The 17,321-nt window shown below is 40.0% G+C and overlaps 2 protein-coding genes across 29 annotated transcripts in view; one reads left to right on the top strand and one right to left on the bottom strand.

Moving 5' to 3' along the window:
* The window catches only part of FHIT (fragile histidine triad diadenosine triphosphatase), a 1,435,777-nt gene that overhangs the window by 864,613 nt on the left and 553,843 nt on the right, over nucleotides 1-17,321 (top strand). The gene's annotated exons all lie outside the window — the stretch shown is intronic.
* Nucleotides 11,215-12,676, bottom strand: LOC307192837 (ferritin heavy chain-like). Its single transcript, XM_079934174.1, has one exon. It carries the CDS (start codon nucleotides 12,556-12,558, stop codon nucleotides 12,004-12,006), a length of 555 nt encoding a protein of 184 aa, XP_079790300.1. The 5' UTR covers nucleotides 12,559-12,676; the 3' UTR covers nucleotides 11,215-12,003.

Here is a 17,321-nt window from a genome sequence, read left to right as displayed (position 1 = left end):
AAAGAACAAACAGAGTTGAACAACACAATAACTGAAATAAAAAATAAAAAAAAAATTGATTGCTATTTATTGAAGGAATCAATAACAGAATAACTGAGCCAGAAGAACGAATAAGTGAGCTGGAAGACAAAATGGTAGAAATAACTGCCGAGGAGCAGAATAAAGAAAAAAGAATGAAAAGAATTGAAGACAGTCTCAGAGACCTCTGGGACAACACTAACCACACCAACATTCGAATTATAGGGGTCCCAGAAGAGGAAGAGAAAAAAAAAAAAAGTCTGAGAAAATATTTGAAGAAATTATGGTTGGAAACTTCCCTAACATGGGAAAGGAAATAGTCACCCAAGTCCAGGAAGCACAGAGAGTCCCATACAGGATAAACCCTAGAGAAAACACACCAAGACACATATTAATCAAGCTAACAAAAATTAAATTCAAAGAAAAAATATTAAAAGCAGCAAGGGCAAAAAAAAAATAACATACAAAGGAATCCCCATGAGGTTATCAGCTGATTTTTCAGTGGAAACTCTGCAGGCCAGAAGGGAGTGGCAGGATATACTTAAACTGATGAAAGAGAAAAACCTACAACCAAGATTACTCTGCCCAGCAAGGATCTCATTCAGGTTGGATGGAGAAGTCAAAAGCTTTTCAGACAAGCAAAAGCTACGAGAATTCAGCACCACCAAACCAGCTTTACAAAAAATGCTAAAGAAACTTCTCTAAGTGGGAAACACAAGAGAAGAAAAAGACCCACAAAAACAAACCCAAAACAGTTAAGAAAATGGTAATAGGAACGTACATATCAATAATAACCTTGAATGTAAATGGATTAAATGCCCCAACCAGAAGACAAAGACTGGTTGAATGGATACAAAAACAAGACCCATAGATATGCTGTCTACCAGAGACCCACTTCAGACCTAGGGACACATACAGACTGAAAGTGAAGGGATGGAAAAAGATATTACATGCAAATGGAAATCAAAAGAAAGCTAGAGTAGCAATACTTGTATCAGATAAAATAGACTTTAAAATAAAGACTGTTACAAGAGATAAGGAGGGACACTACATAATGATCAAAGGATCAATCCAAGAAGAAGATATAACAATTATAAATGTTTATGCACCCAACATAGGAGCACCTCAATACATAAGGCAAATGCTAACAACCATGAAAGGGGAAATCGACAGTAACACCATAATAGTAGGGGACATTAACACCCCACTTAAACCAACGGAAATATCATCCAAACAGAAAATAAAGAAGGAAACACAAGCTTTAAATGACACAATAGACCAGATAGATCTAATTGATATTTATAGAACATTCCACCCAAAAGTGGCAGAATATACTTTCTTCTCAAGTGCACATGGAACTTTATCCAGGATACATCACATCTTGGGTCACAAATCAAGCCTTGGAAAATTTAAGAAAATTGAAATCATATCAAGCATCTTTTCTGACCACAATGCTATGAGACTGGAAATCAATTACAGGAAAAAAACTGTAAAAAAAAAAACCACAAATACACGGAGACTAAGCAGTGTGCTACCAAATAATCAAGAGATCACTGGAGAAATCAAAGAAGAAATTTTAAAAAATACTTAGAAACAAGTAACAATGAAAACACGAAGACCCAAAACCTATGGGATGCAGCAAAAGCAGTTCTAAGAGGGAAGTTTACAGCAATACTATCTGATCTAATGAAACAAGAAAAACCTCAAATAAACAATCTAACCCTACCCTTAAAATAACTAGAGGAAGAACAAAGAAAACCCAAAGTCAGTAGAAGGAAAGAAATCATAAAGATCAGAGCAGAAATAAATGAAATAGAAACCAAGAAAACAATAGCAAAGATCAATAAAACTAAAACTTGTTCTTTGAGAAGATAAACAAAATTGATAAACCCTTAGCCAGACTCAAGCAAAAAAGGGAGAAGGACGCAAATCAATAAAATTAGAAATGAAAAAGGAGAAATCACAACTGACACTGAAGAAATACAAAGAATTAGACTACTACAAACAACTATATGCTGATAAAATGGACAACCATGAAGAAATGGACAAATTCTTGGTACAATTTTCCAAGACTGAACCAGGAAGAATTAGAAAACATAAACAGACTTGTCACAAGCAATGAAATAGAAACCGTAATTTAAAAATCTTCCAACAAACAAAAGTCCAGGAACAGGTGGCTTCACAGGCGAATTCTATCAAACACTTAGAGAAGAGCTAACACCGATCCTTCTCAAACTCTTCCAAAAAATTGCAGAGGGAGTAACACTCCCACACTCATTCTATGAGGCCACCGTCACCCTGATACCAAAACCAGACAACGATGTCACAAAGAAAGAAAACTACAGGCCAATATCACTGATGAACATAGATGCAAAAATCCTCAACAAAATACTAGCAAACAGAATCCAACAGCACATTAAAAGATCATAGACCATGATCAAGTGGGATTTATCCCAGGGATGCAAGGATTTTTCAATATACGCAAATCAATCAATGTGATATGGCACATTAACAAATTAAGGAATGAAAACCATGTGATCATCTGAATAGATGCAGAAAAAGCTTTTGACAGAATTCAACACCATTTATGATAAAAACTCTCCAGAAAGTGAGCATAGAGGGAACCTACCTCAACATAATAAAGGCCACATATGATAAACCCACAGCCAAGATCATTCTCAATGGTGAAAAACTGAAAGCATTTACACTAAAATCAGGAACAAGACAAGTATGTCCACTCTTGCCACTCTTATTCAACATAGTTTTGGAAGTCCTAGCCACAGCAATCAGAGAAGAAGAAGAAATAAAAGGAATACGAATTGGAAAAGAAGAAGTAAAACTGTCACTGTTTGCCGATGACATGATACTATACACAGAAAATCCTGAAGATGCCACCAGAAAACTACTAGAACTAATCAATGAATTTGGTAAGGTTGCAGAATACAAAATTAATGCACAGAAATCTTGCATTCCTATACACCAACAACAAAAAATCAGAAAGAGAAATTAAGGAAACCCTCCCATTTACCATTGCAACAAAAAGAATAAAATACCTAGGAATAAACCTGCCTAAGGAGGTGAAAGACTTGTACTCAGTAAATATAAAACACTGATGAAAGAAACCAAAGATGACATGAACAGATGGATAAATATACCATGTTCTTGGATTGGAAGAATCAGTATTGTGAAAACGACTATACTACCCAAAGCAATCTACAGATTCAGTGCAATCCCTATCAAACTACCAATGGCATTTTTCACAGAATTAGAACAAAAAATTTTACAATTCGTATGGAAACACAAAGACCCTGAGTAGCTAAAGCGATCTTGAGAAAGTAAAATGGAGTTGGAGGAATCAGGCTCCCTGACTTCAAACTATACCACAAAGCTACAGTAATCAAGACAGTATGGTATTGACACAAAACCAGAAATTTAAATCAGTGGTACAAGATAGAATGCCCAGAGATAAACCCACGCACCTATGGGCACCTAATTTACGACAAAGGAGGCAAGAATATACAATGGAGAAAAGACAGCCTCTTCAATAAGTGGAGCTGGGAAAACTGAACAGCTACATTTAAAAGAATGAAATTAGAACACTTCCTAACACCATACACAAAAGTACACTCAAAATGGGTTAAACACTTAACCAAACACTATAACACTCTTAGAGGAAAACATAGGAAAAACACTCTTTGACATAAACCACAGCAACATCTTTTTTGACCCACCTCCTAGAGTAATGGAAATAAAAACAAAAATAAACAAATGGGACTTAATTAAACTTAAAAGCTTTTGTACAGCAAAGGAAACCATAAACAAGACAAAAAGACAACCCTCAGAATGCGAGAAAATATTTGCAAATGAAACAACAGACAGTGGATTAATCTCCAAAATACGCAAACAGCTCATGGAGCTCAATTTCACAAAAACAAACAATCCAGTTAGAAAATGGGCTGAAGACCTAAATAGACATCTCACCAAGGAAGACATGCAGATGGCTAAGAGGCACATGAAAAGCTGCTCAACATCGCTAATCATTAGAGAAATGCAAATCAAAACTACAATGAGGTATCACCTCACACCAGTCAGAATGGCCATTATCAAAAAATCTAGAAACAATAAATGCTGGAAAGGGTGTGGTGAAAAGGAAATCCTCCTGCACTGTTGGTCGGAATGTAATTGATACAACCACTGTGGAAAACAGTGTGGAAGTCCCTTAAAAAACTAAAAATAGAACTATCATATGACCAAGCAATCCCACTACTGGGCATATACCCTGAGAAAACCATAATTCAAAAAGTGACATGTACCACAATGTTCACTGAAGCACTATTTACAGTAGGACATGGAACCAACCTAAACGTCCATCGACAGATGAATGGATAAGGAAGTTGTGGCACATATATGCAATGGAATATTACTCAGCCATAAAAAGAAACGAAATTGAGTTATTTGTAGTGAGGTGGGTGAACCTAGAGTCTGTCATACAGAGTGAAGTAAGTCAGAAAAAGAAAAGCAAATACCGTATGCTAACGCATATATATGGAATCTAAAAAGGAAAAAAATGGTACTGATGAACCTAGTTGCAGGGCAGGAGTAAAGAGGTAGACAGAGAAAATGGACTTGAGGACATGGGGTGGGAGGGCAAAGCTGGGGCAAAGTGAGAGTAGCATCGACATATATACACTACCGAATGTAAAATGGTTGGCTGGTGGGAAGCAGCAGCATACACAGGGAGGTCGGCTCAGTGCTTTGCGATGACCTAGAGGGGTGGGATAGGGAGTATGGGAGGGAGGCTCAAGAGGGAAGGGATTTGGGGACATGTGTATGCATATGGCTGATTTGCTTTGTTGTACAACAGCAACTGACACAGTACTATGAAGCAATTATACTCCAATAAAGATCTATTAAAAAATAAAACAGGGGCTTCTCTGGTGGCGCAGTGGTTGAGAGTCCGCCTGCCGATGCAGGGGACACGGGTTCATGCCCCGGTCTGGGAGGATCCCACATGCCACAGAGCGGCTGGGCCCATGAGCCATGGCCGCTGAGCCTGTGCGTCTGGAGCCTGTGCCCCGCAACGGGAGAGGCCACAACAGTGAGAGGCCCGTGTACTGCAAAAAAAAAAAAAAAAAAAAAGAAAGAAAGAAAACAAACGAAAAAACCCCAAAACACAACAAAAAAAGACTCTTGAGGTGAGATATCCCAAATTATCTGGGTAGGCCCAGCATAATTAAAGGGTCTTTGTAAGAGGGAGGCAAGAGAGTCAGCATTAGAAAAAAGGAAATATGACAACAGAGGCAGAGATTGCAGTGATGCTCTTTGAAGATTGCAGAAGGGGTCACAAACCAAGGAATACAGGCCGCCACTAGAAACTGAAAAAGGCATGGAAATGGATTCTCCCCTTCAAGCCACCAGAAGGAAGCAGCCCAGTCAACATCTTGCCTTCAGCCCTGTGAAACTGACTTCAGACTTCTGGCCTCCAAAACTGTAAGAGAATAAATCTGTGTCTTTCTAAGCCACGAAGTTTATAGTTAACTTGTTACAGCACTAATAGGAACTTAATACAGAGGTACGTAAACTCATAAAATGTCAGGTAATGAGTACTGTAGTCCAACAGGAGTATAGTTCTGCTGACGAGGAATGTGATGCTCCCTCCATCACATCACATGTTCAGGATGCCAGTAATTGTGGTTTTGACCCTTCTGATGAGGTGTATGTGTTGTGACAAGGTCCAAAGGATAGAGACTTGGGACTTGGGTGGAATTTACTTGATATATTTCACTGCTTCCTGAAGGCTTTTTTTCTTTCTTTCTCTTTCTCTCTTTTTAAACAACTAGGTTCTTTTTATGAAGGAACATCTCCCTCTACTAATCCCATACCTTTCTCTCCAACTTTCCCCATAGTTTATTTTTCTGATTTCTATTTCACTCTCGATTCAGTGCTGTTCTTTTCAGAGAAGAAAATCTTCCTTTTAACTTCCAAGGAAAGAGGCAGGCACTCTTTGCTTCTTATTGTGATGTGATAGGATTTTCAGTATGTCTCATGTCCAGAAAATCCTATACTGCTTCGTCGCTGCATTGTGTCAGGATGTGTTGAGCTTTTTTAGGTGGCCAATATGGAATCTTGGATTAGTAATTCCCAGTACTAATGTTCTGTAGCACCTATGGAGTTTTGACAGTTTCTCCTACATATTAGCTGTCTCCTTGGTGTAGTGATTTGTTAACAGAAAGATAATATCATTATTTTAATATTTTTATTAGCGTTTTTATGAGGTTCCATCCCACGCAAACTGCATGTCGGTCACTTTGTGGTAGTTAACTATTGCAGCATCCATGAAATTTGGGTATGGTTGGATTTCATTGTGAAGAGTAAGCAACAGAACAATCTAAATGAGAAACAGAGGAATTCTAACAGACCCTCTGATAAAGGGATGGTTTCATTTTGAGAGTTGCTGCATTTCATGTTTATCAAAGATTACAAATGTCAGTCCCAGAGTAAGTAGAATCCTCAGAAAAGTTTAGTGATGTATGTATTTGTTACAGGGATTGATTTTCAAAAGTCCTTAACTAGACTTTGTTTGATTGATCCTCGTACATACCTATAAGGAAGAAAGTAATTTAAATAGATACAAGTTGTTTGATTCTTTTAAAATATAAAGTTGAATAAAAAATTGAACCTTAAGGTTTTAAGAATATATATTATTCACTTAAAATTGACACATTACTGGAAACGTATACTTTGCCCTGAAAATTTATTTTAAGACTCCTGTACGGCTGTGGTTTACAAATTTTATTGTGAATAAGAATCATTTGGAGTCACTTAATGAAACATTGTTTCTTGGGCCTCTTACCTCAGAGATTTTGTTTCAATCAGTTAAGAGTGGACTCTGGAATCTCTATTTTTACCAGTCACTATAGATAATTCAACAATCCTCAGGGTATTCTTCAAGAAACACTGCTATATATACCCCACCAATAAAGAAAATAGTGAGTGTGTGCTATTTAAGAAATTCCTGAAGTCTTTTCAGAAAAATAGTTGTTGGAAACGCCGTTTGCCATACGTAAGATATGCTGTGCGGAGTTACAGAACACTTTAGGAAAAGGCTTAATGTGTTTCTAGTGAGCCTATAGCGTTTGTTAAGGTTCTGGATTTCACTCCAATTGGTAGCGCTGCGAGTGGCATCCTTTAGGTTTGGCTGTAATGTGTTTAGCTCAGTGGCACGGAAACTGGCAGATATTTCTGTAAGACATACCTACTGAGAAATAGTGCTTGCTGCCAGTACCTTGATCTGCATACATTGAGCACTTAACAGTTTGCATTTTTTGTTTATTCACTTGTCCTAAATGCTTAATGAACGGGTTCCCTAAGGCTTTAATTTCCAGCCAATCCTAAGTTTATTACTAAAGTTTATCAAGCAGTAAACACACTATTGCACTTACACTGTCATGTTTTTATAAAGCAGCTTATAAAAGGTGACATCTGGCAAAGAGGCAGATCTATAAAAATCATGTGGGTGGGTATTGTGTCATTTTTTCTTCCATACTCCCAGGAAGAGTAATATTATTTTGACACACACGTACATACCCACTGTCAAGTTTCTATTTTTATAGTTAGCTTACTGCACATATCCTTAAGCTATACAAAACCTTTGGGCTAATGCAAAAAGTGACATTTCTGCATATTTATTACAATGCCATTTTAGAGGTTGACTTTGCCTGATAGGATTTTTCCAAGAACAGTGTCATCTTCATGACAGTAGACATTGTTGAGAACAATACTACTATGCAGTTAGTCAGGAGAGGTCAAATATGGAAGGACAAATCATAAATAGCTTAATTTAAGGCTTGGCATGATTATTTCTCAATATTTGCTAGGTACAGGGACAGAAGAAACTACAACACAACGCTGATGAGCAGATCCCTAAGTAGTCAGAATCTGAACTCATCCTTTGTCAACATACACCCTACCCCAAAGTTCAGAAACCCTACTCCTAGGTTTATACCCCCAAAATGAATGCATTTACCCACCAAAAGACTGGAGAAGAATGTTCATAACAGCTTTCTTTAGAAAAGCCCAAACTAGAAGCAGCCCAGATGTCCTTCAGTCACCAAATGGATAAATGTAGTAGACTTGTAAAATGGAATACTTCACAGCAGTTGAAAGCATACCACCTACTGTCCCATGCAGCAACATTAATGAATCTCAGAGACAGTTGAATGAAAGAAGCTGGCTACTGAAGAGTACCTACTGTATGATGTACTGTATTGGAAAATTCAAGAACTGACAGAACTGACCAATGGTGATAGAAGTTAGAATAGCGCTTACGTGTGTGTGTGTGTGTGTGTGTGTGTGTGTGTGTGTAGGTGGGAGGTAGTTTATTGAGGGCACTGTCTGGGAAGGGGCAGAGGGAGTCTTCTGGAGTAATGGAAACAGTGTTTCACTGTCTGGGTCCTGGTTACCTGTGTGTATACATATGCAAAAATGCAGAGTGGCACACTTAAGATTATCCCACCTTACTATATGTTCTGGATACCTATTGCTGTGTAATAAACCATTGAAAAACGTAACAGCTGAAAACAGTTTGTTGGTATTATATCTCACAGTGGTGTGGGTCAGGGATTCGCAAAGGGCAGTGCAAGGATGATTGGATTATCTCATCCAGTAAAGTCTGGCACCTCGACTGGGGCGACTCCAATGGCAGAAAGTCAGTTAGGTTCGCCCCTGCGCCTTCTCTCTCCCCGCCCCACCCCCTGGGGCTATCTAAGTGGGCTTTCTCGGGACATGTTGACCTCAAGATGGTCAGACTTCTTACCTTAGAACAGTTCATGACTTTAAGAGCTGGTGTTTTAAGAGAGTAAGTGGAGACACAACAGTTTCTTAAGACCTGGGCAGAGTAAGTTTGGCTGAATTCTCTTGGTCAGAGTACTCACCGAGCCCACCAGACTCAAGGAGATAGACCCCCTACCTGTCACTGGAAGGGATGTTAAAGATTTTGCGGCCACATTTTATAGACGCAATATCTCAATTTAAAAGTTTTCTTTAAAAAGTTAAAATCGGTCACATTACTCTCAAAACTTTATTTTCTGTTGGAAGGTATTGCAAAATTTAAATCCAGTTCTGAAAAACACAAACAGCAAAAGAGACCCTCCATCTGAAATCACAGTTTCCATCCTATCATACATCTCCTCTCCATTTCTTTTTGAGGTTGAAAATTCTGTGACTTTCTTATGTTATTTGAAGTTTCTGGGCTTTGAGTTTTATTTTTGCCAGGCTTGGGTGAACTTAGACTTTTATTTAATCATTTACGGCCTAAAGTTAACTGTCAGATTGAAGTCAGATAAGGCTTCTGATACAACTGAAATCCTTTGCTCCTTTTGATTTATGGATAATGAATTTTCCCTCTTATGGTCATAGTATGATTTTTAAGAAAGAAATCCTATATTTCTTATTAATCATCTATCAGAGCTATGTTGCCCAACCGGTCTCTTTGTACAAATCCTTATTAAGAGATGAGCACAGGGCAGCTGCATTTATGAAGTGAGGTTTTATATGAGATGGACTGGCAATGTTTATTCAAGCTAAATAAAGCCAGCGTGAAAGCAGAGCCTTTTAAATTATTTGGCTTCATTTGAACATGCCACTGATGTAGACAGCTTGGGCAAGCAGTGTGTGTACACAAAAAGCTACATTATCAAACATATCGAAAGGTTTCAATGCCAGCACACCAAACATCTCTAGCAGAGATAATTACTGCACCCGTGCTGGGCATATTTTAGGTCAAAAGAAGCACTTCAGCCAGATCTTTAAACAACATTGTACATCTCATTTGAAGTTCTTGGGACCATATCTCAATTTTGTGCCAGTATCTTCAAAGTCCATTTTACAGAGTCAAGATTAGAAACCTCTGACTTCATATCCTCTCAGATTTTCTTTTTAATTAATTGCAGAATGCTATCCTTTTGCTCCCTCCCCACAACCCCCATCAAACCAGAAAGAATTTGTGCGGTAATTCCATAGCATTGTAATTTCAAGACTCTGCTTTCATTTGTCACTTAAAGAGCTTTGCAGTATGTAAAGCAGTTAACCCAGCTCCAAAGCCGTATCACTTTGTCAAAAGAGAGTTGTTTGCACTTTACGTGACAAGCTATTTGTATAAAGTGCCAGGGTTTGCGCTAAATATACTGCATGAAATCTAAGTTATAGATGATGGAATCTTGTTTGTAGTGCTTGTCATTTGCTGCTCACTCTTTCCCCCCCAGTCTTCTGACTCCCTCCCCCCAGCCGAACGGGACTGTTTTGAAGAGACCCCTTTAATTTTGACAATATTAATGGTGTTGCCTGAGCTACATCAGAAGGCACACAATTCTAGAGTTTGATGAACACATTCGTTTCCTCTCACTGATCTCTGACTCTTGAAAACTGTAGACTGCTTAGAGAAATGCTAACGTGCATATCTGTATATGTGTCACGTCTAAAGCATGTTTATGTGTACAAATAATATCCACGTGTGGGGCTGTGAGTATAGCAGAAGCATGACCTTAGGAATTGGCTAGGTTCTAATCCATTCCCTTCTGTTCTCAAGCAGTATGACCTTGGACAAAATAAGATGTCTGAATGTGTTTGCTCATCTGTAATTTGGGGGAACTAATCCCAGCCCTCGGGATTCTTGGTGCGTTGGTTTTCATGTGTGGCGTATCATGAATACTAGAAGTCCCTACATTCTTAGGACTATCACAGTAAGCGCATTTTCTGGGCTGCGAGTTGCGCTGATTCTCTGTAGAAGGTTTTTTGGGTTTTGTTTTAATCTAAACATTTCCAAGAATTAGTTATTCATATTTAAATTTATATATTTGATACGTACGTCATGTAGATATCCTTCACAGTAAACTAGGTGCCTCCTGGGATATAGCGTTTCCACCATGCTTCTCAAAGGTGTCCACAAGGCAACACCAGTGGCTTATTCTCACCCACAGGCCTATGCAAAATACGGATTCTCAGATCCCAACCCAGACCTTTTGAAATAGAAACTGCATTTCAACCTTTATTTATTTTCACACTAAAGTTAAAGAAGAACTTTTCTAGTAGAGTGATCACTGGTTCTTAAGTTGGAAGACCTAGGTCCTCGTGGAGTTTTTTTGGTTTTTTTTTTTTAAAGGTTTTTAACCAGGACCTTCAGTAAGAAATAGATTGAATATCATTACCCAACAAAGAGGAGCATACGTGCTCATAAACACATGTAGTTAAAACAAAAGTTGCACGAAACAGTATTTACCCTTGCTGTATGCTGAGCACTCAGACATTTTTTATTTCAACTTAAAATATGCCAGCCATGGCCCCTTAAATTGATTTTATAATCATTCGTAAAGAACTGTTGTTTTACATGACATCGTGCACTTTTTCCTCCCTAGGCCTTGATTTTCTCAACTGTAAAAGCGTGTATGTTGTATCAATTGATTTCAAATGTCTCTTAGCTTGGACAGCCTGTGATGCGCTTCAAAATGTGAAAATCCACTTCTGGACCGCATTTTAAAAGCAGCGTGTTTATTGGTTATTGTATGTGTTGTTTTATTGAGAGGGCGGAAGGAGCGCAGACAAACAATGGCTCACAGACCACAGCTTTTGCATAATAAAAGCTCACAGCCCAGAGTGGTAGACGGTGCAAAGTGAACAATTACATGCTGGTCCTAAACATGTGTCATTATTTAAAACAAACAAAACACACTTTTAAGCTTTTAAAAATGTGTATAGTTTGTCAGTGTGAACATAGTGAACGAAATCCTCGTCCTGTCTAATACACAATCAGAATATTTTTTTTGCTGGGGGGGAGGTACCAAATTACTTTATTTGAAGGAATGGTGCTAAGGAAAGAACTCGTAGATGTTTTGGTACAACTTACGGAAAAGGTAAAGGTAACCCAAACACGCATGCACTGCCTTGATGCAGGGAAGTCACCCCTGTGGCTACAGGAAGCCAGCCTAAGGCTTAGCTCTCATTATCTCTGTATTCCAGGGTGTGCTTGTCAAAGAGATACTCTGTCATGCCAGATTCGGGGGCCCCCATCTTGGGCAAGTTGGTTATGTGGTCACCCAGTTCTTTGATGGATTTCACCTGCTCATTCAGGTCATGGGTCTCAATGAAGTCACACAAATTGGGGTCATTTTTGTCAGTGACCAGTTTGTGCAGTTCCAGTAGTGACTGATTCACACTTTTTTCCAAGCGTAGCGCACATTCCATTGCATTCAGCCCATTCTCCCAGTCATCATGGTCTGGTTTCTTGATATCCTGAAGGAAGATTCGGCCACCCTGTTGGTTATGCAGCTGATTCATCAGTTTCTCAGCATGTTCCCTCTCCTCACGAGATTGATGAAGAAAGTATTTGGCAGAGTTCTTCAAAGCCACATCACTGCTGTCAAAATAATACAACACGGACAGGTAGACGTAGGAGGCATATAGCTCCAGGTTGATCTGGTGGTTGACGGCGGCCTCCGAGTGCTGGTGGTAGTGCTGGCGCCCCTGCGAGTGGGACGCGGTCGTCATGGCGGGCGGCCGAGGAGAGGCGGCAGCGGGGACCTTGGGGCGGTCGGAGGGCGCCGTGAGGTGGTGGCGAGGGCTGGTGCTGGGCGGCCGGCCGGAGCGGCGGACGAGCGTCGGGTTCCGTCCAAGCACTGTTGAAGCAGGAAACTGTGGCGACTCTCCGCGAACTCTGCAGTGGAGAAAGCTGACAACATCTTGACCGGTGATGAGAACTGAAAGATCACCAGTGAAGGGCAATCATCGTGTCCCTCCTGATGTGATGCCCTGAGAAGGGCACAATGTGGCCAGTACAGTTTTGGGGCCAGGAATATGTAACCCGAATCCAATCTCCAGGACACATCAGAGAAACCCCAGTAAGGAATAGTTCTATTAGAAAAAAAAAAAAAGTATGTTGAAGGTACAAGTGGGGATATATTGTGAAACAAAAAAAGTCAAAGAAATGTTTGAGATCAAAGGAGACTACAGAGACAGGGGCCCTAAATGAGAGCCTATAGTAGATCTTACAATGGACAGGGAGAATGCTATAAGGGACATCACTAGTTAATAGACAAAACTGGGGAAGAAGATGGTGGATTAGATAAAATATGGTACCAATGTTACATTTACTGAAGCTGGTTGCTGTACTGTGGTGATAAGAGAAATTGTCCTTATTCTTAAATGCACACTGAATGAAACATTTTCAAAATAAGGACAGGACATAAACAGTATGTGTATAGGGAGAAAGTACAAATGATAAGCAGATGGGGAAAATGTTAACTCAAGATGGATCTGGGGTGTAGCTAGGTGTTCCTTGTGCTATCTGGTTCGTGGAATTTGGGGATACATTTGAAATTAATTCCAGATTAAAATTTTTGAAATTTTCCTTCCTCTCCTCTAATGGTGCCCCTTTGTGTTTCCAGAATGCCTGGAGTGCTTTTGCCTTGGGGCTTGTGCCTTTTTAAAGCCAAGCTGGGCTGAGCTGGAGCCCCCTGTATTCTCTAGTTTCCCGAAGCTCTTCGCTTCCTCGGGAGCTGACAGAATAGGCCTGCAGTGCCCACCTCCCGTCTCTGCCCTTGTCCCTCAGGCCTTTTGGTCTGTCCCTCTTCTGTCACACCTACCTCTGCTTCAGTGCCCCGATACATTACTGATTAGCTGGTTCTGTTAGTCTTTCTCACTTGGCCTTTGGCTGACCTTGACCTCTACCCAATTCTTGGCCCCTTGCCCCAGTTCACTATATTCTCCCACCTTTCAGCACCAATCTCTTGGAGAGAGCACTGCTCTCTTTTGATCGTGAAGGAAACCCAGGATCCTCTTTTTAAAAACACTGTAGAACAGGGACTCAGATACCAACAGATGTCTGCACATACCAGGGAGTCCAGAGGCGTCTGATGATAGGTCTTGGGCTCTCCTGAAGCCAGAAATTTACAAATACCTTTAAAAAAGGAATACATTTTAAAAAAGCAATGGTCTCCCTTTCCTGTGGCAGAGGAATGCTGGAGGAATAAACAAAGGTGGTTCTTGCTTGTCTGCTCTGCCAAGTGCCCACATGGCCAGACAGATTTCAAAGCAGTGGCCCTCTGTAATTTTTAATTATCCTTCCCAGCCATGTCCTTGTCCTCAAGAAGGTGCAGTCTTATTGATGAGGTGAGACACTTGAATGTGAAACCGACTGATAGCTTGTGTGATGAACTGCATTCAGAAAAATTATAGTAAGTAATACATGGCAGGAATTGGAGAAACCAAAAGACCATTGTGGCTGTGGATGCAACTTGGCTGATGGAAGAAGTTGGAGAGCAACGAGGATGTGTCTCCCAGAATCTCTAGAAAGAGCCTCCTAATGGCTCTGTAGTGAAAGACAAAGCAAGCAGGCAAGGAGCCCAGCTCTGGGGCACAGGATACCAGATGGTTCATTGAAAGTCGGAGCTCAGGGTCTGAGGGGTGAGGGAAGAGGGCTCAACCCTCGGGCTTCAGCCTGCATTTTCACAAAAAGCCTCAATTTAGATTTTAGATATTATTTCCAAAAGAGGAGAGTTACAGAAGTGTTCTAGCTGGAATGCAAAAAGCCCTCTGCCATACCTCTTGACCATTCACCTGCCACGTACTTTGAATTTAAAAAAAGGAAAATCCCACATGCTACAGAGCAACTACACCCATGAGCCACAACTACTGAGCCTGTGTGCCACAACTACTGAAGCCCGCGTGCCTAGAGCCTGTGCTCCACAGCAAGAGAAGCCACCGCAACGAGAAGCCCACACACCGCAACGAAGAGTAGCCCCCGCTCGCCGCAACAATAGAAAGCCCGCATGCAGCAACGAAGACCCAAAGCAGCCAAAATAAATAAATAAATTCATTAAAAAAATTTTTTTAAAATTTAGAAAGTTCTGTCATTACCTTAGGAATATCTTAATTATTTTGATTTTATTTTTTCCTGTTCAAAGTTTGCTTTTTTTTTTTAAAGATAGGCATACTTTTTGGACCACTGGTTTGAGATTTCTTCCTTTCTGCTTTTCTCAGTATACCAGGGGCCTCAAAAGCAGAGGTCTTCCATCCTCTCAGGAGCTCTGTCCCTCCCCGCCCATTCCTGTAATAATGTCCTCTCGCCATGCGTCTCCTGCACCTGGCCAGGTGGAGTTCTCCTCTTCCTGCCACCTTCCCCACCCCAAGATTAACAGTTCCAAACCTTCTACTGCAAGCACAGTTGGTACTCAGTTTATTGGTAATTAATGAGTAGTACTTCCTTGGCAGAACATAATGGAACTACAGGGCAATCACTTAGAAAGGGAAACAACTGTCAGTTATCACTCTAATGAATCCTGTTTAACAGAGGTGATGGCAGCCCGGCTGATGCACAACCTTCTGTGCATCAAAAGTGGATCCCTTAATAACTCCATTTCTGTACTGTGAGTAATTTGCAAAATAACTGCTCTCAAGGCCAAATTGTAAAGTGGCTTCAGCTATGGGTAACAGTGTAATTTTGGAACTATTCTCAGAACTAGTTATTAACTGTTCACTGTTAATATTTGAATATGAGTAAACAGAAACAATTCTTAACATTAAAAATTTAGATAGTATGGTAGTGGTGGTGACAATTATTGAGATGATCATAGCAATGATGTTAACAAATGACGTTAATTGAATCATACGTGACAGGCCCTATGCTGAACATTTCATATGCATCATCTCACTTAATTCTCAGAACAATCGAGTGTTAAAAATCACTTTTCAGAGGGCAACTTCATGGCTGTTGTGCAAATATAAACACAGTTTAAGATCTTATTCAGCTCATTAATTTAAGAGGGTGAGGGACCTAGTAAGATGTTAAAATTAGTCCAAAAATAATTTGAGATTTTGTGTGTGTGTGTGTGTGTGTGTGTGTGTGTGTGTGTGTGAGATTTGATAGATTATTGGGCCAGATACAGAACAGGATAATGTCCTGCTGGTCCATAAGAGCTCACACAAGTTACTGTCTCCCATCAGTTGTAAAATAGCCCTGTAAACAGAAAGTCACACCCAGCAGTGGGAACACTATACTAAAGAAATCCAGTAATCTCGTTTGCCTATTTCCAAGTTTGAAATGTTTTTTCTGATACCTGTAAGGCAGGTGGTGCTATAATTCGCACATTACAAATGGAGAAACTGAGGCTTTGTGATGTTAAGTAACTTGGCCAAGGTTATATGAGAGGTGGAGTGGTGACTGACTTGAGTCTGACTCCTTACACAGCTGGCACTGTGGTGATGAAGAGCATGGGCTCAGTAAATGAACAGATTTGAGTTCAACTCCCAGTGAACTTGGGCCAGGTAACTACTGTGCCTTTATTTTTTCATCCGTGAGGTTGTGTTGCTAATAGTTTTAAGTCACAGTGGTGTTGTGAGGATATGGTAAGGTGACATGTTAAAGCCTTGTGCATGTTGTACATGGCATTGCACTCCCTCTGTAAATGTCAGCAGCTGTTGTCATCATCAGTACTGATCATCACGATCGAGCACCACCTGCATGTGTCTTGCAAATAGCAGTGCCCTCACCTTCTCTACCTCGATTGGCCATGGTTGCCTTAAAAGTCTGCGCACATCCAGAGTATGAGCTCCAGGAATCTCCGTCACAGAAAACCAATTCTCCATCACAGTTTTTGTCCAGGATCATGACCAGATTCAACTGACCCCAGGAATAGAAAGGTAGTGTAATAGTTGGAAAAGTATCTCTTCCTCCAGGGAACAAAACGACAACAGTGCCATGTGGCTTATAAAAATATTTGCCCCTGCTATTCTGTAACCTGTAAGACTTTAAGGATGCATGGATCCATGATAACTGTAGCAGGTATCATTTTAAAAACCTACTCAAAGTAAGTATCAGTGTCATACAGCACATGCTAGAGTAGATTTTTCTCCATGGCAAAAATCCAAGCATGGCATTCAGTTTTTCCTTCCTGGAACTCATGTTCCCTTGTATCAGTGACAATGGAGTTGAAATGTTTAGGTCTTGTATTGGATATCATCTCACTGTCTTGCTTTGAGCAGATGATCTCTATCAATCTTGTCTTTTGGAATTAAGGAGTGCCAAATGACAGAAATCAAAGGTTCAATGACAAAATGGTGTGTGCTTGGTGAATTTACCATTTTTTCAAATAAGATTTTTCTGTAGATATTAAGGAGGTTCAAATTTTTTATGAGCTAATTTACTGGAGACACACTTCTCTACTGGCTCCTTATCTCTGAGATTAGAGCCTTACTGAAGTCAGCATATGTATATCTAGTTACATATATCAAAAATTTCTCTTTATGCTCTCATC

The sequence above is a fragment of the Stenella coeruleoalba genome (assembly GCF_951394435.1).
Source record: "Stenella coeruleoalba genome assembly, chromosome: 10".
Classification (NCBI taxonomy): Eukaryota; Metazoa; Chordata; class Mammalia; order Artiodactyla; family Delphinidae; genus Stenella; species Stenella coeruleoalba.
Note: the sequence above shows the minus strand (reverse complement) of the source record. Positions and strands in the feature narration are given on the sequence as shown.